General features: G+C 44.3%; 1 protein-coding gene across 2 annotated transcripts in view; it reads right to left on the bottom strand.

The window, feature by feature from the left end:
- Window positions 1-23,924, bottom strand: part of Cmc2 (C-X9-C motif containing 2) — a 30,931-nt gene that overhangs the window by 6,323 nt on the left and 684 nt on the right. For both annotated transcript variants that reach the window (XM_034523091.2, XM_034523092.2), the window contains exon 2: window positions 8,974-9,080. In XM_034523091.2, coding sequence (XP_034378982.1) covers window positions 8,974-9,054 — 81 coding nt within the window. In that variant the 5' untranslated portion in view covers window positions 9,055-9,080. The remainder of the gene's footprint in view (window positions 1-8,973; window positions 9,081-23,924) is intronic.

Raw genomic sequence — 23,924 nt, forward strand, 5'->3', positions numbered from 1 at the left:
GAGATGAAAGGATAAAGAGAATAAACAGAAAGCTCTGTACACATGCATGAAACTATGAAGGAACTTAATAAAAAAAAAGACGCAGAACTCCGATATAAATTTAAATACGTGAAAACGCTTTTCCAATAGCTTCAAGTACTAATCAGTTCTGCCCACTCTCACCCTCCCACAAGAGTGACAGCAGACATCTCCAGAGGCTGCAGAGAAGTGGGGCAGAAGAAATTAAAGACTAGTTTCTGCCTCTGACAAGCAGACATCACTAAGACAGAAAGGGGAGATGGTTTCAGAAGAGCTAAGTCTGTCTGGACAACTTGAGTTTGTCTGTGGAACAGCTAAGTCCATGGAGCTGATAGAAAGCAGTGATAAGGAGAATTCAGAGAAAAAGTCTGAGCTAGAGATTTCAGTTGCTGAAACGACAAGAGAATTTCTCAGGAGGTAGAGCCGAGAAACAGGCTTGGGGTAGAGGTAAGACAGCCAAACAGACTGAACGAGAGTAGTCAGGAGTAAGGAAAACCAGGTTAAGAATCAAGGTTAAATGAAGCAAATGCTGGCTGGAGATGCCCAAGCTTAAACATGCACTTGGCCGTGACCTCAGCTGGCAGTGACCTTGCTGGGTACAGAAAACTGAGAGAGGAGAAAGCAAACACTCTTTCAAGTCTGCTCTGAGGCCCAAGATAACTGCAACTATGTGTGTTTGTGTTCTCCTGGATGGGAAAGATGTAAGTCTTTTAAAATGTTAATAGGAAGACACCCTCACCCTCAAAAAAGGGGAACCACACAGATAAGAGAATGCCCAGTAAAGCCTCCTCTCAGTGACTTTCTTTCTGGTGGCGAAGGAATGGGAGTTCCTGTTTCCATGATGCTTACCTGAGTTTTTCATACTGTCTACAATGACATGTATCATTTATATATTGCCTTGATAAACCAGAAAAAAATAACATTAAGGACTTCAGTGGCTTTGAGGAAGTAGCTGCTTTACATTCTGTATTTTAAGTCTAGATGATTTGAGTCTTGCTGACAAATGTAGGCAGACAAGCCAGTAGATCAGAAGCAGTCTGTGGATGCCGATGGGTACAGAGACTACATGTGGCTGCCAAACCATAGGAAGAAAACACAAGAGCATGGGAGGAATGAGTAAAGCACAGCACGCTGACTGGAGATGAGGAGGACCAGAGATCACTGCAGAGTCCCCATGGAAAGGGACACCCAGAGTGACACAGCCTCCTAACAGAGAGATTAAAACAGCTCTACAAACTGGGGGCAGAAGCTAGATGACTTGATCTACCATCCTTTTAATTAAACTACCGAGGCAGTATGCTGTACCCATCCAGTATCCTCTGAAGATGCAGGAAACGGCAGGAAGTTACAGCTTTAGCAAAATTTCTACAGAAGTGCATACATGGCCTGTTCCTGCTTACACACTTGAAGCTCAGTTCTACTGTGATCAGGAGGGGTGTCAGGCCCCAGTGATGATGCTTTAGTGTGACGTGATTCTGAGAGCAGTCTCTCACCACTCACCTCTTGGGAACAGAACACATAGGAGGCACTTCTCCAATGGCTGACCTGAACCATTGCCAGAGCCATGATCTACCAACAGCAACGCCACCCTTAGCCTGTGTTCAACTTCAGTCTAGTCACCCTTCCCTCTGGTGTGGCTACATGACTCATCTGGAATAAAGTTAAAATCGTGGTTTTACTTATGACACACTTCTGAGTCCAGGGATTAAACGTATGGGCCACCACGCCCAGCCACGGGTGTATTGTAGCTTTGAGACCTGGGCTGGTCTTGAGCGCCTGGTCTTCCTAACTCTGCCTCTAAGCAGCCAAAGTTCTTTTACAGAGTTCTTACAAGCTAAAAGACACCTTACTCAACACTCAAGCAGCAGAGAACCTAGGATCAAGATTAATTAAACTACTCCAGATAGCCCTTAAAACTCTCAACAATCTGCTTACCCAGCAGATGATTTCAATCAGTAAATTAACTTGCCTATAAGGGTGGTGTGTGTGTGTGCGCGCGCGCGCGCGCGTTCACGTGTGGCTAAAACCCAAGTGGTCAGCACCAAATGAAAAACACTTAGTAAGAATATTTTTTCCAAGTGACATGCTAATTCTAAAACATCTGAGGAATTTAAAAGGTTCTAGAATAGCCAAAACCACGGTTGGGCTGGGCATAGTGGTGCATGCCACTAATCCCAGCATTTAGGAGGCAGAGGTGGGCAGATCTTTGAGTTCAAGGCCAGCCGGGGCTACAGTGTGAGACCCTATCTCCAAAAAGAAAGGACACAGTTAGAGTGTGGGTTTGAGACAATACAAGGCAACAGTATCCATGGCTGTGTGGTACCAGTGCATTAGCATAAAGTGCTTGCCTCAGAAACCTGACAGTCTGGTGCCCTCAAACCTGACAAGGAGCTGAGTCTGTAATCCCAGTATTACTGGGGGAAATTAGGAGGCAGAGACAAAATGGGCCAGAAGCTCTCTCACTCACTACAGTGGCAGAAATCAGACAGATCCTGCCTCAAACAGAGTGGGAGGAACGAACCAAATCCTTCAAGTTGTCATCTGCCTCTACACACATACACATATACACACATACACACCATGGCATTTGTACCTGCATACACATGTATATACATACACACATACATACACACATACACGCATACATGGATGGATGGATGGATGGATGGATGGATGGATGGATAGATGGATGAAATACTCTTTTCAGAAGCTGAAGTTGGGTTTTTTATTTATTTATTGTGAGAAAATCTCATGTGGCTCAGGCTGGTCTTGAACTTACTATGTTGCTAAGGATCGTTGAGCATCTGATCCTCCTGCCTCCACTTCCTCTAAATCAGTGGTTCTCAACTCCTTTGGGGGTAGAATATCAGATATCCTGCATATCAGATACTTACATCACAATTCATAACAGCAGCAAATAAACAGTTATGAATAGCAACAAAGATAATCTTATAGTTGGGGGTCACAATAGCACGAGGAAGTGTAGTGAAGAGTCACAGCATTAGGAAGGCTGAGAACCACTGCTCTAAATGCTGTGATTATAGACATGCAGTACTGGGTACTGAACTCAGAGCACTCTGGCAACTGTGCTCCAATCCACATCCTCAACCCCTTGGGGGAAAAAAAAAAGCTGAAAAGGAGAAACAATTTTTAAAATAGAAAGACATTAGCCGGGCGGTGGTGGCGCACGCCTTTAATCCCAGCACTTGGGAGGCAGAGGCAGGCGGATTTCTGAGTTTGAGGCCAGCCTGGTCTACAGAGTTCCAGGACAGCCAGGGTTACACAGAGAAACCCTGTGAAACAAAAAACAAAAAACAAAAAAACAAAACAAAACAAACAAACAAACAAAAAAAGAAAGACATTAAATTTAAGAAAGAGTGGACAGGCTGCAGAGCCAGGAACACACACCTACCTACTATTGTAGAGTCAGGTGATTTCTGAAGATAAATTGAAGGATGGGGAGGCAGGACAGTCTCTTCAACAAATGATGTTAGAATAATTAAGTATCTATCAGCAAAATAATGAACTTCAAAAATCACACCTCATATCACACATAAAACTTAACTTCATCCACCAGAGATCTACATACAAAAGCAAAACCGTATGATTCTAGTTAAAAAAGGAAAAAGAAAGAAAGATGGGAAAATCTTTGTGACTACAGGAAACAAAGATCCTTAAAACAGAAAAGAAGAGGAAGAAGAAGAAGAAGAAGAAGAAGAAGAAGAAGAAGAAGAAGAAGAAGAAGAAGAAGAAGAAGAAGAAGAAGAAGAAGAAGAAACCTGTAGGATATTTGACATAATCCTAACACCTCTCTGAGTGTGTTAACTTTGCATAATGAGATTATGAATTTAAAGAATGCTACTCTGTAGACCTTTGATGCTACAGATAATCCCAAAAAATTATCCATAGCCTGAGCTCAGTATTTCCATTTTGGACAAACCTCAGGAATGGCAATATATACCTTGATCAAGCTAGCCCTTCTTGTCCTGGGAACAGACCCCCAGACAAAGTTATTAAATTACCAGGCTGGCAAGCCAAGGACAGGTAAGATTCTGCACAGAGCCTTACCAACCTAAGACATAAGTGCATTGCCTTTGATAATGCATATTCCATGATGGGTAAGAAAGGCATTCTTGTCAGAACGACCTAAGACAGGCTCAGTCTTGTTAATGAAATAAAAAGGGGGGAGAGGTAGAGAGCCTTTGGGACTGCCTGGCAAGAAGCTGACATGGGCCAAGGACAAGGAAAGGGGCTGCTTGACAGGAATCTGACATTGGCCAAGGACAAGGAAGTAGGCTTCAAGCAGGAATCTGACATTAGACTAGAACAAAGAAGTAATTTCAGGTAGGAGTCTAAATCATAGGCTACAACAAAGAAGTAATCTCAGGCAGGAATCTAAATATTAGGCCAGAACAAAGAAGTAATTTCAGACAGGATTCTAAATTTTAGACTAGAACAAGGAAGTAGGCTTCAGACATGAAAATGACCTTGGGCTAGAATAGGGAAGTAGGCTCAGATACTTTGGTCATCCTGATAAGCCTTTAGAAACTGTGATCACAGGAATGTTCACATAACTGGGTTTAATGCCTTGCTTTTTCTTTGACTATTTGTGTTTATTGTATTGCTTGTTCCTCGACTATTTGCATCTACTGTATTGCTAGACCCTCAACCTAGAACTGACCTTATTACATGCATGTAATCAAAATGGTATAAAAGCATAAAGGAAGAGGGGGTATAGGATAGGGGGTTCTAGGGAGGGGAAATGGGGGAAGGGGATGACATCTGTACTATAAATAAATAAAATAGCCAAAAAAAAAAAAAAAAAAAGACAAACCATAAAAGAAAAAAGATAAACATGACCTTAACAAATTACAAGTTTCTCTTTGAAATATACCTTTAAGAAATAGAGGGCTGGAGAGACGGCTCAGTGGTTAAGAGCACTGGCTGCTCTTCTAGAGGACCTGGGTTCAATTCCCAGCACCCACATGGCAGCTCACAGCTGTCTGTGACTGTGGTTCCAGGACTTCTGACACTGTCACAATGACATACATGCATGCAAAACAGCAATGCACAAAAAATACAAAGAATTTTTTTAAATGTTTAAGAAGGAAAGGAGGGGGAAAGGCAGGGAGAGAGAGGAAGAGGGAAGGGAGAAGAGGGAAGGGGGAAGGGGGAAGAAGGGGGAAGAAGAAGGGGGAAGAAGAAGGGGGAAGAAGAAGGGGGAAGAAGAAGGGGGAAGAAGAAGGGGGAAGAAGAAGGGGGAAGAAGAAGGGGGAAGAAGAAGGGGGAAAAAGAAGAAAGAAGGGGGAAGAAGAAGAAAGAAGGGGGAAGAAGAAAGAAGGGGGAAGAAGAAGAAGGGGGAAGAAGAAAGAAGGGGGAAGAAGAAGAAGGGGGAAGAAGAAGAAAGAAGGGGGAAGAAGAAGGGGGAAGAAGAAGAAGGGGGAAGAAGAAGAAGGGGGAAGAAGAAGAAGGGGGAAGAAGAAGAAGGGGGAAGAAGAAGAAGGGGGAAGAAGAAGAAGGGGGAAGAAGAAGAAGGGGAAGAAGAAGAAGGGGGAAGAAGAAGAAGGGGAAAGAAGAAGAAGGGGGAAGAAGAAGAAGGGGAAAGAAGAAGAAGGGGGAAGAAGAAGAAGGGGAAGAAGAAGAAGGGGAAGAAGAAGAAGGGGGAAGAAGAAGGGGGAAGAAGGGGGAAGGGGGAAGGGAGAAGGGGGAGAAGGGAGGAGAAGGGAGGAGGAAGGAGGGAGGGGGAGGGAGAGGGAGGGGAGTGGGAGGGGAGGGGAAGGGGAGGGGGAAAGGGGAGGGTGGAGAGGGGAGAGTGAAGGGGCAGGGGGGAGGGGGGAGAGGGGAGAGGGAAAGGGGAGGGGAGAGGGGGAGGGAGAGGGAGAGAGGGAGAGAGGAAGAGGGAGAGAGGGAGAGGGAGAGGGAGGGGGAAAGGGGGAGAAAGAGAGAGAGAGGGAGAGGGAGAGTGAGAGGGGGAGAGGGAGAGGGGGAGAGGGAGAGGGAGAGAGGAAGAGGGAGAGAGGGAGAGAGAGAGGGAGAGGGGGAGAGTGGGAGAGAGAGAGGGAGAGAAGGAGAGGGAGGAGAGAGGGGAGGAGGGGAGGTAGAGGGGGAGGGGGAGGGAGAGAGGGAGAGAGAGAGGCAGAGGGAGGGGGAGAGGGGGAGACGAGGAGGGGGGAGAGGGGGAGAGGGAGAGAGGGAGAGGGAAAGGGAGAAGGGGAGAGGGAGAAAGAGAGGGAGAGGGGGAGAGGGAGAGAAGGAGAGGGAGAAGGTGAGAGGGGAGGAGGGGGGAGGGGAGGGAGAGAGGGAGAGGGGAGGGGGAGGAGGAGGGAGAGAGGGGGAGGGGGAGGGAGAAGGAGGGGGAGGGGGAGAGGGAGAGGGGAGGGGGAGGAGGAGGGGGAGAGGGGAGGGGGAGGAGGAGGGGGAGAGGGAGAGGGGAGGAGAAGGAGGAGGGAGAGTGGGAGGGAGAGGGAGGGAGAGAGGGAGAGTGGGAGGGGGAGAGGGAGAGAGGGAGAGAGGGAGAGAGGGAGAGAGGGAGAGAGGGAGAGAGGTGTGGTAAGCAGTACAAACCTTTAATCCCAGCACTAGAGAGGTAGAGGCAGGTAAATCTGAGTTCACAGCCAGCCAGGGCTACATGGTAAGACCCTGTCCAAAAACAAAAGACTGACAATACTCTAGAATCAAAGAAAGTAACACTCTTATCAGACTTATATGCCATATCACTTAAAAAAAAATTCAGGCAACTCAATTTGTTCAATATAAGGGGAAGATTGTATAAATGCCCAAAGGGCACATGAAAACAATCTTAAAATTATTACCCATCAGAGAAACACATTCTTAAAACCAAAAGGAGACATTACTACATCCTCCTGAACACTAAAGCCGAGATTAAAACCCTTATAGCAAGTGCTGGTGAGACCATTACACAGCACACAATGGAAAGGTGTCTGGCAGTTTCTTGCAGATCATCACACAATCTGGTCATTCCATTCCTATGCATTCATCCAAGATAAATAAAAAGTCCACACAACTGCTTTTAAACAAATGTTCGTAGCAGCTTTATTCAAAACTCCAAAAGAGCCAAATGTCTCCCAGCATGGAAAAAAGCTGCCGACGTTCACACAACGCACCACACTCAGAAATAGAAGTCTCTGAGCCACTGACACAGAAAACGCAGGTACCAGCCTCACAGAGAGGATGCAGAGGAGAATATTTACAGCGTATTCCAGCACAGCAAAGCCCGTCAACATGGATCAAAAGGTAGTGGTGGGTTCCTGGGTGGGCCAGGTGTGAGGACACTGCACACTTGGCAGGGACACTCATGGGAGGGACGTTGTGCATTGACTGTGACATGGAGGCAGGGTACTGGTCACACTCATTCAACTGCACACTTAGAATTAAACATTTATTTATAGTTTATGGATGTATTGATGATATTAATTTTTAAAGTTCATCTTCTGGTTCTAGAATTTGAGATGTTATCCTTACTGTGTGAAATCTTTTAGAAATGAACAGAACCAAATGCTTAAAATGATTTGAATTTGTAATAGTGGAGGCCCAAATGTTAATATGCAAATAACATGTAACACAGAATAACTTAAAAACTAAATTCTGTACGTCACCTGCACACTCATGGCTGGATATCAAAGCACAGCTTCCCAGGGTGGGTTCTCCCCTTCTACCATGTGGGCTCTGGGGTCAAATGTGGCTCTTCAGGCTTGGCAGCGGGTGCTGCTACCTACTGAGCCACCATGCCAGCTCAACAAAGAATATCTGAAAACAAGGACTAAAACGCCTAACCCTTAATTCATTAAGGTAGAGAGTGCACGTGAAAAGACAGTACCTCGGGTTTAATGCTATACCCAAAGACCCTCAGGGACAAGACGGAGCTGGTACTCTCAGGTCTCACACTCCTTCCTGCCCTTGTCAGCAGCTTAGCATACAGCATGGGAATGTCCTGTACTAAGTCAACGCAATCAGCTCCTTTTTAAAAGAAGACTTTACCGTTTTCCTTTACAACCCCTGAAGCAGTATTTCACTTACATCACCTGAGTCATTTTCCAGTTAGGTACAGGGTGTGCAAGAGCGTCTACTTCTTTGTTTCTTTTTCTGAGACAGGTTTCTCTGTGCAGTGCTGGCTGTAGATCAGGCTGGCCTGGGCACCAGAGATCCCAGCCTTCCCAAGTGATGGGATGAAAGGCTTGAGTCACCATGACCCTGCATAAGAGCACTTATTCTTGATGCGCACGCACACATACACACACATACACACACACACACACACACACACACACTGCGTGAACTGACTGCCCAAAGTGTGTTGTCATCAACAGTATTCTGTGACCCATAAAATGTCTGCCAAGGCTGCAGGCCTTCCTTATTATCATTCTTTGGTCCTAATCTTATTCACCGGAGCGGCAGTCACTATTGCTAAGTGTGATGTATCTACAGTTTACAGCATCATGAGGTAAACAGAGGCACAAAGTTAAAGAGAATCGCTAATGCTTCACAAAACTGTAAAAATGAACCAACTATGCAACATCTACAAAACCGTTAACTTGATTTGCAGCAGTCCCCACGTGGATCGTTCTCCACTTCCTGTTCCACCACGAGTTAAGTAAGCCCATCAAATCTGGCCATCCGAAAGCTGCAGCTAGTTAACACACACTTCCATAAAGGTGACTACCAAGGGGCAACCTGGAATGATGCCATGAGATCACTGTCCCAGCATCCTTCACTAGGACATGTGAGGACGTGCACTGCAGCTTCTGTGCAGGACCACAGACTCTCCACTCACCAGTCATAAAGAACGTGGAACCACACACAGCAAGCCTCGAGCAGCTCACTCACACTTGTTGCTTGTGCCCTGCCACTGTCCCTTTGCACTGACAGACAACATGTCTCATTAGTCCTGTACCTAAGTTTCACTTCTGCCTTATGGTCACTCTTCTGAATTCTTACATTTTTGTGACATTCCTTAAGCAAGTTAATCAAGATGTTGCATTCTTCAGTGTGCAAGTGTGGAGACAAGTCAGGATGCATCTTTGGGAGGACGAGTCGGTGCAGACCTGTGGACACAAGAGTGCATTGAGTATACAAGAACACACTTGTAATTACAAGAGCCAGCAATGGCCTTTATCAGAAGGAAGTGGTAGGTATGAACCGGCCACGATGGAAACAGGCAGCACCTACCTGGATTTAGAGAGGAAAAGCAGTCAGGTTGGAAGGAGCTCTTGCCTCCATCAACAGCCGGACTTTAAGGACTGTTCAGACTCCTGGGGCTAGTTACTACTCATTTTATTCAGGTAAAAGTTTACCAATTATGAGAATTGGCTTATTACTTGTTTTAAATTGTGTATTCCTCTAAGAGAGGTATAAAGGGCCATAAGGCAGTCTCACATTAGTGGGAATTAATGCAGACTGCCTTCCTATCTGGCTCAGACACTTAAGAAGTGAGACAATAAGCAGTTTTGAAATTTAACAGATCTGTGCACAAAAGTAATTACTGTACTGAAATCAGAAATCCAAGCTCCCAGGATTAGTTTAAGGGGTCAACTACAAAATAAAAAATTAGCGACCAAGGTTAAGAAAATAATTAAAGTGTCTGTTATAGTGTTACTCTGCTATTTTTTAATCTACATTTTCCAACTCAGAAACATGACCAAAAGAACCACTTCATTGTTTTAATTCTTAAAAGTTCCCAAAAAAAAAGAAACCATAAGAACTACCTCAGACCTATTAAGAAAGCTACTGTTGCCAGGTATAGTGGCACATGCCTTTAATCCCAACACTTGGGAGGCAGAGGCAGGTAGATCTCTGAATTTGCAACTAGCCTGGTCTACAAAGTAAATTCCAGGAAAGCCAGGGCTATACAGAGAAACCCTGACTTTCTCAAACAAACAAACAAAAAGAAAACTGAGCAGGGTGGGGAGGGAAGATGCTGAGAGATGGCTCAGTAGTAAGATGTAAGAGCTTACTGTCCTTACAGAACTGGAGTCCGTTCCCAGCACCCACATCAGGCAGCTCCCAACCCACAGGCACACACATACAGAGAGAGAAAGACACACACAAACACACAGACACACAAACACAGACACACAGACACACACACACACACGCACACATTCAATAGTCTTGCCTTTCCTTTCCTTTTTTGAAACAGGGTTTCTCTATGGTTTCTCTATGTAACCAGCCCTGGCTGTTCTGGACTTGATTTGTAGACCAGGCTGTCCTCTAACTGTCAGACACTACTTGCCTCTGCCTCCCAAGTGCTGGGATTAAAGGTGTGCACCCTTTGTCAGGCTAAATAGTCTTTTCAAAGTCAAAGACAATACAAGTATTGGAGGGGCTGCAAAGAAACTGGGAGGCTGGAGGCCTTGTGCACCACTGTGTCCTGTAAAACGGTGTGGCCCCTGTGAGAATACAGTCATGTAGCCACTCCGACTACACCACAGGGGCTCATGCCTGCAACCTCAGCACTCAGGAGGTAGAGGCAGGAGAAACAAGCTTAAGGCCAGTCTAACACAGTTCACAACAAATCTAAGGAGAGCCTGGACCACATAGCAGGACTGTCTCAAAACAGAAAAGATAAGAGCCAGCAGTTCACTTACCTGCTCTTGCGGAGGTCCCAGGTTCAGTTCCCAGAACCCACATGGCAGCTCACAAGCATCTAACAATAATTCCCTGGGTACCAACGCCAGTGTCTGTTGTCTGCAAACACTGCACAAACCTTACACAGGGAAACCCCTCATACATAGAAAATAAATGGTTTTTAAGGGGAAAATTAAAATAATTACTATATGACCTAGTAACTCTGCACTTAGAAATACCCCTCAAAGAAGCGCAGGCGGCATCTTGAGGAGATACCAAGACACCCACATGCCCAGCAGATTACTCCCAAGAGCAAAACAAAATCCAAATGTCCAGCCAGACAAACAGGCCAGCTCTCCCTCGGCCACAACACTGGACTATATTGAGCCTTATGAGGAAAGTCACTACCTGCTGTGACAGGGATGAGGTAGGGGATAGAATGCTGAAGAAAATAATCTCAAAACAAAACAAAATGCCACGGTGATGATGGCATTGCCTGAAATCCTTCGTCCACATGCAAACATAAAGCACGAGCCGCAAAGCTGGGGACATGAGAGCTGTGGAAGCCGTTCCTTTTCACACACACACAGAAAGGTGCCATGGAAGATGGCGGTGGCCACTGTACAACATTCACCTGTTCGATGCTGTGCCTGGAAATGGGTAAGACGGCCCATTCTACGTTAAGCGTATTTCACTTCATCAAAGGGAGGGAAAGAAAGAAAAGAACAAAAAGCAAGACATCTCACTGGGTGAAGAGTTCTTAGATGAAACAAAGGATCATCCATGAAATAAGATTTTGATTATCTCACCAAAATTAAAATCTTTTGCACTTTAGAGAACACGGTTAAGAAAATGAAAAGTTGCCGGGCAGTGGTGGTGCACGCCTTTAATCCCAGCACATGGAAGGCAGAGGCAGGCGGATTTCTGAGTTTGAGACCAGCCTGGTCTACAGAGTGAGTTCCAGGACAGCCAGGGCTATACAGAGAGCCCCTGTCTCAAAAAACAAAGAAAGAAAGAAAGAAAGAAAGAAAGAAAGAAAGAAAGAAAGAAAGAAAGAAAGAAAGAAAGAAAGAAAGAGAAAAGTCCCAAACTGACAACATGGCTCGGCAGATAGAAGCACTTGCTGCCAAGCCTGATGATCTGAGTTTTGATCCCCAGAACCCATAAAGTGAGAGAACTAACTCTCAGAAGCCACACAAGCACCACAGCACACACATGCCCACACACGTGCACACGCTGTAGGGAGCAGAGGAAACCCGAGTGAGTTAAGTCCCAGGTAATGTGTTTTATTGACACAGTCACAGCCATATCAAGGACTCCATGCCCTCAGACCCATGGAGAAAATGACAAAGCCTTCCCCTCTGGTCTGTGTGTGGACATTGCTAGTGTGAAAAAAAATATCCACCATAGCTTTCTCCTCCACCCCACCTCCACTACGCAGACTGCCCCTACAGACATTAGCTAAACCTGTCTCCTGGAGCCAGCTGTCTACTACAAACCTGTCTCCTTATCTGCATGCAATAACCCACTGTCCCCCTTGATTCAGGTGCATGCAATAACCCCACCTCCCTGTTCAACTCTCCACAATAAACAAGCTGAGCTGGGCAGAGTACTGTTTCTCCAGCAAAGAACCCAGACCACCTGACCCAGCTTTCCTGTCTGTGTGTCTTTTCTTCATTCCCTCATCTCCCCAGTCAGGTCTGTTCCTGGAGCTGTCCTGGATGTGGCAACATACAAAAATAAAGAAATTTCATTTTAAAACATTAAATCTTGACTTTTCCATTGGAGTGGTATGATGGTTTGTATAAACTTGGCCCAAGAGATGCCCTTGTTGGAGTAGGTGTGTCACTGTGGGCGTGGCTTTAAGACCCTCATCCTAGCTGCCTGGAAGCCAATATTCTGCTAGCAGCCTTCAGATGATGTAGAACTCTCAACTCCTCCAACACCATGCCTGCCTGTATGCTGCCGTGCTCCCACCTTGATGATAATGGACTGAACCTGTAAGCCAGCCCCAATTAAATGCTGTCCTTATAAGAGTTGCCTTGCTTCCAGTCTGGGCCGGAGCACTGAGCAGATCCTGGGCCGCAGCTCTGCCCCAATCTCACAGAACCCAGAGGAAGCGGGGCTCCCAGGAACTCTAACCCAGACAGTATCTTAGGTAAGCAGACAGCAACACCTGCCCCAAACAAGGAGTAACTGGGACCCACAAGGACCCAGAAAGTCACTCCCAGCCTGGAGCACTGGTTCCTTTCTGTCTGCGCTTGAGCACTGAGCAGATTTTGGGCCCCAGCTCTTACCCCAGTAGTGACACCCACCCCACACAGTTCTGATACAAGCAAGATAATAGGAAAGACAAGCTCCAGTCAGAGACAGGGCAGGTAGCACTAAGGAGATCCAGATGGCAAAAGGCAAGAGCAAGAACATAAGCATCAGCAACCCAGGGTACTTGGCATCATTAGAACCTAGTTCTCCCACACAAGAAAGTACTGAATTCTCCATATTACTAGGAAAGCAAGATTCAGATTTAAAATCACTTCTAATGATGATGATAGAGGACTTTAAGAAGGACATAAATAACACTATCAAAGAATTTGAGGAGAACACAGGTAAACAGGTAGAAGCCCTTAAAGTAGAAACACAAAAATCCCTTAAAGAATTACAAGAGAGCCGGGTGGTAGTGGCGCACGCCTTTAATCCCAGCACTTGGGAGGCAGAGGCAGAGGCAGGCAGATTTCTGAGTTCAAGGCCAGCCTGGTCTACAGAGTGAGTTCCAGGACAGCCAGGGCTATACAGAGAAACCCTGTCTCAGGAAAAAAAAAAAAAAAAAAAAGAATTACAAGAGAACACAACCAAACAGGTGAAGGAATTGAACAAAACCATCCAGGACATAAAAATGGAAGTAGAAACAATAAAGAAATCACAAAGGGAGACTACGCTGGAGATAGAAAACCTAGGAAAGAAATCAGGAGTCATAGACGAAAGCATCATCAACAGAATACAAGAGATAAAAGACAGAATCTCAGGTGCAGAAGATACCATAGAAAATATCAACACAACTGTCAAAGAAAATGCAAAATGCAAAAAGTTCTTAACACAAAATATCCAGGAAATCCAGGACACAATGAGGAGACCAAACCTAAGGATAGTAGGTATAGATGAGAGTGAAGATTCCCAATTTAAAAAGCCAATAAATATCTTCAACAAATTATAGAAGAAAACTTCCCTAATCTAAAGAACGAGATGCCCATAAACATACAAGAAACCTATAGAATGCCAAGTAGACTAGACCAGAAAAGAAATACCTCCCGTCACATAATAATCAAAACACCAAGTGCACAAAACAAAGAATATTAAATGCAGTAAGGGAAAAAGGCCAAGTAACAAATAAAGGCAGACCTATCAGAATTACACCAGACTTCTCACCAGATACTATAAAAGCTAGATGATGCTGGACAGATGTCACACAGACCCTAAGAGAACACAAATGCCAGCCCAGGCTACTATACCCAGCAAAACTCTCAATTACCATAGATGGAGAAACCAAGATATTCCACAACAAAACCAAATTTACACAATGTCTTTCCACAAACCCAGCATTACAAAGGGTAATAGCAGGAAAGCTCCAATACAAGGAGGGAAATTATACCCTAGAAAGAGCAAGAAAGTAACCCTCTTCCAACAAATTCAAAAGAAGATAGCCACACAAAGATAATTCCACCTCTAATGACAAAAATAACAGGAAACAACAATCACTGTTCCTTAATATCTCTTAACATCAATGGACTCAATTCCCCAATTAAAAGACATAGACTAATGGACTGGATACATAAACAGGATCCAGCCTTTTACTGCATACAGGAAACCCTCCTCAGTGACAAAGACAGACTCTACCTTAGAGTAAAAGGCTGGAAAACAATTTTTCAAGCAAATGGTCCTAAGAAACAAGCTGGAGTAGCCATTCTAAAATCTCCAGCCCGAGAACACAAAGGGAGGGACTCATGGCTCCACCTGTATAGGTAGTTGAGGGTGGCCTTGCAAGGCATCAGTGAAAGTGGACAGCCTTGGTACCTAAAAGTTTGGATTCCCCAGTGTTGGGGAATTTCAAGAGCAGGGAGGTGGGAATGAGAGGATGGTGGGAGCACACCCTCATAGTAATTGGAGGAGGGGGGATGGGGTAAGGGGTTAGGCATCATTGGAAGTGGACGGCCTTGGTGCCTGAAAGTTTGGATTCCCTAGTGTTGGGGAATTTGAGAACAGGGAGGCAAAAATGGGAGGATGGTGGGAGCACACCCTCATAGGAACTCCCAGAATTATATGGATTATACATGACAGAGGCAGGCTGCCAGAAGACTAGATTCCAGAATTCAGACAAAATATTATCTTGATGCTAAAATTTGTTTTGAGAATTGTATATTGCAGAATACACAGCCTTGGTGTATCTACTCATCAAGCAAGCTGAGTAGACCTGCTTGAACCTCTGATGTCCTGGGATTCCAGCTGGATGCAGTGAAGACACAGTGTCAGAGGCTTATCAATTTGCTCTTCCCCCTGCCCCTCTTCTAATATCTCAATGCCCGTAATCAGCTTGAAGAAGTTAATGAAGAGTTGGTGCCCCTATTCCCTGGGCTTGGGGACTGAGGTGGTTAATATTAGGCTGTCTTTCTAGGGAAAAGTAGTGGTTTTGTTGGAACAGGGAAGATTAGCTAGGTTTTATTGCATATCCATAACCTACTGGTAGAAATATGTATAATTCTTATTAAGATGAAGTTATAATTTCTTAAATGGTACAAAATTTACATTGATTTAAAATTTAAGGTTTTCATTGGTACGAGCTTCTTATTGATGTAAAAGTGAGAAGAATATTGTTACTCTCATAGGCATTGTGCCTGTATAACACATTTAGAAATACAAGGCTTAGACCCAGTCCTTCTTTAACTTTTCTAACCGATTTGAGATGGTTAGCCTGTGAGTTAAGGGCCTATAGCAAATTCATGGCTCTGAGTTTATTATTAGGGGGGTTTTCTATATTTTATTTAGAAATAGCTGAGAGGAGTTAACAGACAACAGTCCAGATTACCTTACATGGATAGTTGGTTTTCAAAACATCAGAAGTCCACAGAATTGACGTTACAAACATGTCTGTATTAATGTTCATTTTGATTAGAGACCTGTCTGCTCCTGACAGCTTCCTGTTGTGGATTCTAAGAAGAAATTGAGCATCTTTGCAGTTATTCCAATTGTGGTGAGACAGCCACTAGGCAAGAATTGCCTCTTTCTATCTACAGACAAATCACTGTCCAGAAAAAGACACACTTTCGGAATAGTTGACTGATTATATCTGACAAGACAGAGTAATCAGCCCTTAATAATTCTGCATCACTAGGTCTGTCAGATGATCCTGGGTCAGAAGGCTGAAGATCAGATGCTCCAACGTTTTGTAGTATAGGGACTGTCCAGGTGTTCAGCGGTCTCTATAAATTGGCTAAGTTTTAGAAGCTATGCTTTGTGCTTCCCATAATTTCAGTTAACTCAGTCATTCTGGATTTCTGACGGGGTTGAAGACTTATAGTCTCATAGCCAATCCTGACTATTTACTTTGAGAAAAAAGATTTGAGAGGATGGTTTTCAGCTGACATTCATTCTAAAGCCAAGAAAAAAGCCAGGTTCAGAACTCTTTTAGGAGAGATGACAGAGGTTCTGGTTAGTCAACAAAATGATGGACTGGGTATTAGGTCTATCTTTCACCTTACTGACACAAATTGGTATAGTTATGCTCTAATTGTGAGAGAAAAGTTTTATTTTAACAAGAAGGGTGATATGTAGGAGCAGCTAAGTTGGGAGGAGTACGAAGAGGAGGAATAAGGAGAGGAGAAGGAGAGGAGGAGCTAGGTGATGAGAGAAGGGGGGGGCATGGGGGCCGATGTTCACATGTCTCTGCCAGTCAAAGATAGTTGATATATCTAGGTTGGGTATTGGGTTAAACTTCTGATTGATATTGAGCATTACCAAACTTATAAAGCCTTTAGTTAACATGAAAAAATTATATAAAAGCAAAAAGGAGAAGAGGGCATGGGATAGGAATTTTCTAGGGAGGTGAAATGGGGAAAGGGGATGGCATCTAAATGTAAATAAAATACCCAATAAAAAATAAATTTAAAATAATACAAAATTAAAAAAAAAAAGAGTTGCCTTGGTCAAGGTGTCTGTTCACAGCAATGAAACTCTAACTAAGACAGGTGGTGATGATGTGACAATGTCATTAGCTATAGCACACTCACAGTGTGACAGTGTCATCAGCTATAGCACACTCACAGTGTGACAGTGTCATCAGCTATAGCACACTCACAGTGTGACAGTGTCATCAGCTATAGCACACTCACAGTGTGACAGTGTCATCAGCTATTGCACACTCACAGTGTGAAAATGGCATCAGTTATAGCACACTCACAGTGTGACAATGGCATCAGCTATAGCACACTTACAGTGTGACAGTGTCATCAGCTATCGTACACTTACAGTGTGACAGTGTCATCAGCTATAGCACACTCACAGTGTGACAGTGTCATCAGCTATCGCACACTTACAGTGTGACAGTGTCATCAGCTATAGCACACTCACAGTGTGACAGTGTCATCAGCTATCGCACACTTACAGTGTGACAGTGTCATCAGCTATAGCACACTCACAGTGTGACAGTGTCATTGGCTATAGCACACTCACAGTGTGACAGTGTCATCAGCTATAGCACACTTACAGTCGTTTCAGGAAACGAGGTGTGGGTGGAATCTGTAATTTCTGATCAGTTTCACTATGAACCTAAAACTACTCTAGAAACTACAATCTATTAAAACAAAGAAACCACAAAGAGATTTGTAGACTGTTATCTAAGAATATAAAAAGGCCTACAATTCAGTAAAACGATCCAATTTGTAAGAGCCATTAAGAGGGGCAAAAGACCTGAAGAAATACTTCTACAATATAAGAATAGTTAAGTTAACGAAGCCCATAAAAACATGCTCAACAACACACGAGCTCATGCTCTTCCAGAGGACCCGGGTTCAGTTCCCAGCATCCACATCAGGTAGCCCCCACCCACCTGGAAAGTCCAGCTCCAGAAGATCTGATGTCTTCACTGGACCCCACAGGCCCTACATTCAAGCATACACACAACAACACAGAAATATGCACATTTACATAAAATTAAAAACTCTAAGTCTATTTTATAATGCAGTACTGGTTTCCTCAAATATCGCTGACCGTTGTACTGAAAGCGAACACAGAAAGGCGTCGTGGATGCTCCCCATTGACATACACACCGAAGCACACTGAGCCGCAGGAGAGTCTGCAGCACTGAACTATGGTACCGAGGCTACAGCGACTCGGCCATCAGTGACATCTTCTGATAAGGCTTGGACTTGCTGGTTTAGTAAACATCGTATTTTCCAGGAAAATGCCAAGTTTTGACTTCCCACTTTCCGGGTTCTGTGATGTATTTCTCTACAGCACACACAAAAGCATCCTGGATCAGCCTATCAGCACTCATAAGTCACTCACCATGGCCGTCCACATCTCTAGCATCTGCATGGCCCGGCTACTAGTAGCAAATGCGTCTGCCAGTTTCCTGGCTGTGAACTTTTTTGGTGCCTTAAGCATGATAACGTCTTCCCCCGCTTCAACTGCTTTCCTTCTTTCTTCCTGCAGTTCCATCAACTCTTCATCTGTCTCATGAATCTCTTCCTCATTGATGTCCAATTCCAGCCATTTCCCTAGAGCTAACGTCTTGTTACTGACTATATCAACAGCACCTTCATCAAAGCCTTTGAGTGGACTCACATATTTTCAGAACCGTCTTCCAGAGGCAGTTCGTGCTCTGCTGGGTGACTTCTCCCTATGCAGCAGCAATGTTCTGGATGGCACACTGGATGGTGATACCTTTCCAAACCCCTAAGAGTGTTTGTTTGGAAAGACTCCATGGCTTCCGCAGCCTAGGCAAATGCCTGATGTGAACTGTGTGCTTCAAAAGAGCAGTTCTACCCTGGCCCACTGGTGGGAAAAACGTAATGATGTTCCGTAGCATGTGTGAACTGTGTGCTTCAAAAGCAGCGGTTGTACCCTGGTCCATTGTTGGGAAAAGTATGATAGTGTTCTGTAGCAAGCACAACACTTTCATATCAGGATGCACGTCAACCATGTGCCATCAATGTCTGAAGCATCATCTGGGACTGGAAGGATCCTGAATGGGATGCTGCTTTGCCTATGATATCTCTAGCTTGTAGAATAAAACAGTTCAAAAACCAATCCTCAAACACAGCCGATGTCATCCGCTTTCTTGTTAGGGCAATAGAAAACTGGAAGTGTGCGCTGGATCACAGTTGAATGCTCTAGGATTCTCCGAATGGTAGGTCAGAAAAGGCTTTAATTTGAACCCCGCAACGTTTCCTCCCGAATGCAGAGTTACATGGTCTTTGAATCCCAGGATTATCTTGCACTCTGGATGAGCATCCACTGGGATATGCTTCCAGAACAAGCTGGTTTCATCAACATTAAACATCCGTCCTGGTAAGTATTTCTAATCCACAATTACCTCACACGATACTTCCTTAAAAGCGTCAGCATCAATATCAGCAGCTATTGCCCCATCACTGACCTTAATAGTATAAACTGTGAGGCTTTTGACGCACAGCAATCACACCATGGCCTGCCATAAACATCTGTGGATATGTAGGATCAGTGTACTCACTGAGTATGTTGGAAAGGCTAAGCCTGGCTCCTCAGCAGGCTGAGTGACAGGCGCCTCTGCACATGCTCTTCAATCCACCCCATGAGTCACTGTTCTTTATGATTGATCAGTCCAGCTCTCTTGGTGACAACAACAGACTTAACAACGAACACTGATGATTTTACAGCCCCACTCATCCTCTCATCCTTCAAGATGGTTGAGACTGTGAACTGGGAAACTCCTGACTCCCGTGACATGACAGTCACTGGCTGGCCACCTTCATGCTGGGCAAATATTTTGAGTTTCATCTCTAGAGTAATCAATCGCCTTCCTCCTCTTCCTCACACCAGAAGCAGAACACAGAAGGGCATTTTATAGACATGATGGGATACAAAACCACAATATCCAAAAGCACAGGCCACACAGACACTGTAAAGTTTTCCCTGTCACCCTGAGGCTGACTGGGAGCTGTGGCCAGGCGCTGTGACCTGCCATCAAGACACCACACCGTCAGCCATGGAGAGCACCAAAGGCAACATTGACAGCAGGCAGGTTTCTGTGGCACTGTTCTGCAGCACTCTAAGGTGAAGCACCTTTGCATCAGAAGCCGGATAATACAAAGCAGGGTTAGGGGGAGGAGAAACCATCTCCTGTCACACTGCAGGGAACATATGCCGATACCTAAACAAAGTAGGACAAACACCTATGCAGCTCAGCAGCTACATACCTGGGCATCTACTCCCGAAAGGGAAGCCTAACCTCACACTAAGACCTGTGCAAACATATGCAGAAGCTTTGTTCTTTTATTATTACAATGTTTTTGAAATAGGGTCTTACCAGGCAGCTTTGGCAGGTCTGGAACTCACAATGTAGGCCAGACTGGCCTTGATCTGAGAGATCTGCAGGCCTCAGACTCCAAAGACTGGGATTAAAGGCATGTACCTCCACACCTGACTGGGAGCATAATTCTTCAGAGCTATGCCTGGGAATGTAAAGCCACCCAGTGTCAAATAACCAGGTAAACATATAGACAAGTGTGGCCTAACTATACAATAGATACTCATTAGCTCCGTACTCTAATCCTGACAAGAAGCCCTATTCTGGAGGAAAGCGGACAGCAGGGACTACATATTGAGACCCTTTTTACAAAGGGTCACATTGATGTTCACAGAAACAGAAACCAAGCCACTAGCTGATTAGGAATAAAGGTGAAAAGGGAACTAATTTGTAAATGGACATAAAATGATTAAAATGATTTAAAACTAGGTCTTGGCAATAGCATCACAATCCGACAAGTGTACTATAATTGCTAAACTCACTTCAGTGGGCAAATCTGCCATACACATCACACTTCAATTCTTTTTATTTTAAAAAAAGCTGAGAAATATGTATTTATTTCTGAAATTTACAAACTGCACACTTCAATTCCAACAAATACCAAAGAAAGCCTAAATAAATAATTCCCAAGGACTAAAGCAAAACCACTACCTTAAGCTGCAATTTTAACCACTACCTTTGCAATTCAGAAACTACCAAGCCTACACCGACACCACAACTACAGACCACAAATCAGCCTGTTCCACCCAGCTAAGTATTTGAAATGAAAACTGGAAACACAGCCAAGTTCAGATTTTGTTTGCTCTGCACTGACTACAGGTTATATTATTATTATTATTATTATTATTATTATTATTATTATTATTTACTTTATGTGTGTGAGTGCTCTATTTTCATGTACTCCAGAAGATTCCATTACAGATGGTTTTAAGCCACCATGTGGGTACTGGGAATTGAACTCTAGCCTTTGAAAGAGCAGTCAGTTCTCTTAACCACTGAGCCATCTCTCCAGCCCTACAGGTTGTTTTAACGAAATGAATTATAAGCCTTAGAAGCATGAAGTTTGCTACCATTCATCAACCACTACTACAGTGGTAAGACCAAAGTCTACCATGTGCAATAATGTAACAGGTCGCAGGATGTAGTTAATTTTGTTTTCATCTCACTTGTATTTTCTGAAAATACAGATTTGCCACTTAGAAAATGACTTGAATGTTTCACTTCAAAAATGTACTTGTCAAAATATTTTTGCACATTTTGATCAAGCATCCCTCAGATTTGTTCCTTTATAGGTCAAACACAAACCTAAGATGTTCTGAGCTATTTAATTAGCAAAGCAGACATATGGTCTCCAACTTCTGATGGCCCACCTTATAATTTCTCGATTTCATTATCATAGAAAGATGAAATGCATTTAGGACCCGTTGTTCAAATCTTAAGCTTTTCATAAACTAGCAATGCAGGCCAATGCTTGCTCACGGTGCTGGGTAGTGGTAACCAGTCCTGAGTCACACAACGTACAGAAATGTATGCGCTACAGTACACTGGATGGCTATTATTCTTTGAAGCGCTGTGTTTTCTGTTTCCACATTCTTTTCACGTCTGGAAAAATGCATATCTATGTACCATAATATATGCAATAATTTATTTAAGAAGAGGGTTTGTGCTAGAAGATTCTGCTCCACCTTAAACATTCTGGGCATGGTGACATAAACCAGGGAAAGCTATGGTGTTCAGTCATTAGGTATACCAAATACATTGTTTTTTCAGAGCTGAGGGTCAAACCAAGGGCCATGTGTCGTGCTAACTAAACATCAGCCATTGCAGTGCCTCCCCGTGGCCTTGAAATGAAGTTTTGAACTTACAGTGCATTTATCTGGATATAATCCTACCACAAGTCAATAAGTATCTGTACTTGAGAAGGCATTTGGCCAAATATATATGTGTGTGTGTGTACATATATATATATTACACACACACAGAGACACACATATATATACATATATATATCATAGACAAACATAAACACACATAATTACATGTATTTTCTTCCCATCATGACAAAAGCTTACTTAAAATATGTATATTACTACAGTGCTAGCCAAAAAGAAGAAAAATTATTTTCATTTTATTTTTAACCGAGAAATAAAAACTGGGGTTTTCTCATTGCTTACCCTAGATGGCTGTTTCAAAGAATAAAATGTTAATTCTTGTTTTCTTCCACTCTTGGCAAGAAAAACTCTATTTAACCTAAGCCCTAAACACTCGACCTTATCAAACAAATCCCTTGCTTTAGCACCAGGAGGCACATTTTTAAATCAAGAGACTCTAGTACAAGGAAATGCGTGCTAATAACAGAGTATCATAAGAGGGGACATCCCTATATTTTAACCCATCTGTGTTTCTTTTAGAAAGATTTCGCTACTATGGCTGCCCAAGAAAGAAACTTGCACTACAGTTGCCATTTCTAATAGTTTAAAATAAGTAAGGAGCTGGGGAGATGTTTGGTGGGTAAAGCTCTTGCTGTGCCCTGGGGGTCTGCAATCCTTAAAAAGGAGAGGGAGACAGGCAGACCGAGAAGGTGCTCATGGCCGCCAACCTAGCCAAAATAGCAAGGTAGCACAGTTAAGAAGAAACCAGGTCTCAAATCCATTAGGCAGGGAGAGAGGGAGAGAAAGAGGGAGGGGGAGGGGGAGGGGGAGGGGGAGGGGGAGGGGGAAGGAGAGGGGAGGGGGAGAGGAAGAGGGAGAGGGAGAGGGAGAGGGGAGAGGAGGAGGGAGAGGGAGAGGGAGAGGGGGAAGGAGAGGGAGAGGGAGAAGGAGAGGGAGAGGGGGAGGTGGATAGGGAGAAGAGGAGGGGGAGAGGGGGAGGAGGAGGAGGAGAGGGGAGGGGGAGAGGGAGAGGAGGAGGGGGAGGGGGAGAGGGAGAGGGAGGGAGAGGGAGGGGGGAGGGGGAGAGGGGGAGGGGGAGGGGGAAGGAAAGAGAGAGAGGGAGGGAGGGAGGGGGAGAGGGAGAGGGAGGGAGAGGGGGAGGGGGAGAGGGGGAGGGGGGAGGGGGAGAGGGAGAGAGAGAGATAATGAGAATGAATGAGGCTTGACTGGACTGAGGTCAGCCTCCATCCCTAACAGACATATACAAACACACCACACACTAATTTAGGCCATCAAGTGCATGATGACTTCAATTCAGTCTTCAAAACACACATGGTGGAGGGAGAAAACTAGTCCATCGAGCACCTCTGACTGACTGACAGACAGACAGACAGACAGACAGACACACACACACACACACACAAAATCACACCTCATCTATCACCCTCAGAAAAGATAACTGCCACATTGCTTTCTACTTTTGAATTCCACTAAACTGCTTCTCAAAAGACTAGGTCTCCTCCGCATCATTCTGGAGCAATCTCTTACTAGTACCAGGTGGGCAGGTAAGCAGTCTGCTAAGACCAGGGGAATTTCAGAGAAAAAAAGAAATGTCTGCACACGGGCGATAGAACAGAAGCTTGTCATGGAGCAGTCTAGAGAGTGCAAATAGTAAAGGCCCAATAAATGTCTGCTGAATGTTGACACTTAACACTGAAAATGGAGAGGCTTATTTTCACTTCGATCTGCCAAATACCAAGGCCTGAATGTACAGGACAGAAAGGATGTCAAGAGAATCCCTTTTGCCAGTGCAAAGTCGAATACACTTAAAGTGGGTTTTGTTACTGACACAGGGTCTCATGTATTCCAGCCTGGCTTCAAATTCCCCGTGTAGC

The sequence above is a fragment of the Arvicanthis niloticus genome, chromosome 18 (assembly GCF_011762505.2).
Source record: "Arvicanthis niloticus isolate mArvNil1 chromosome 18, mArvNil1.pat.X, whole genome shotgun sequence".
NCBI lineage: Eukaryota > Metazoa > Chordata > Mammalia > Rodentia > Muridae > Arvicanthis > Arvicanthis niloticus.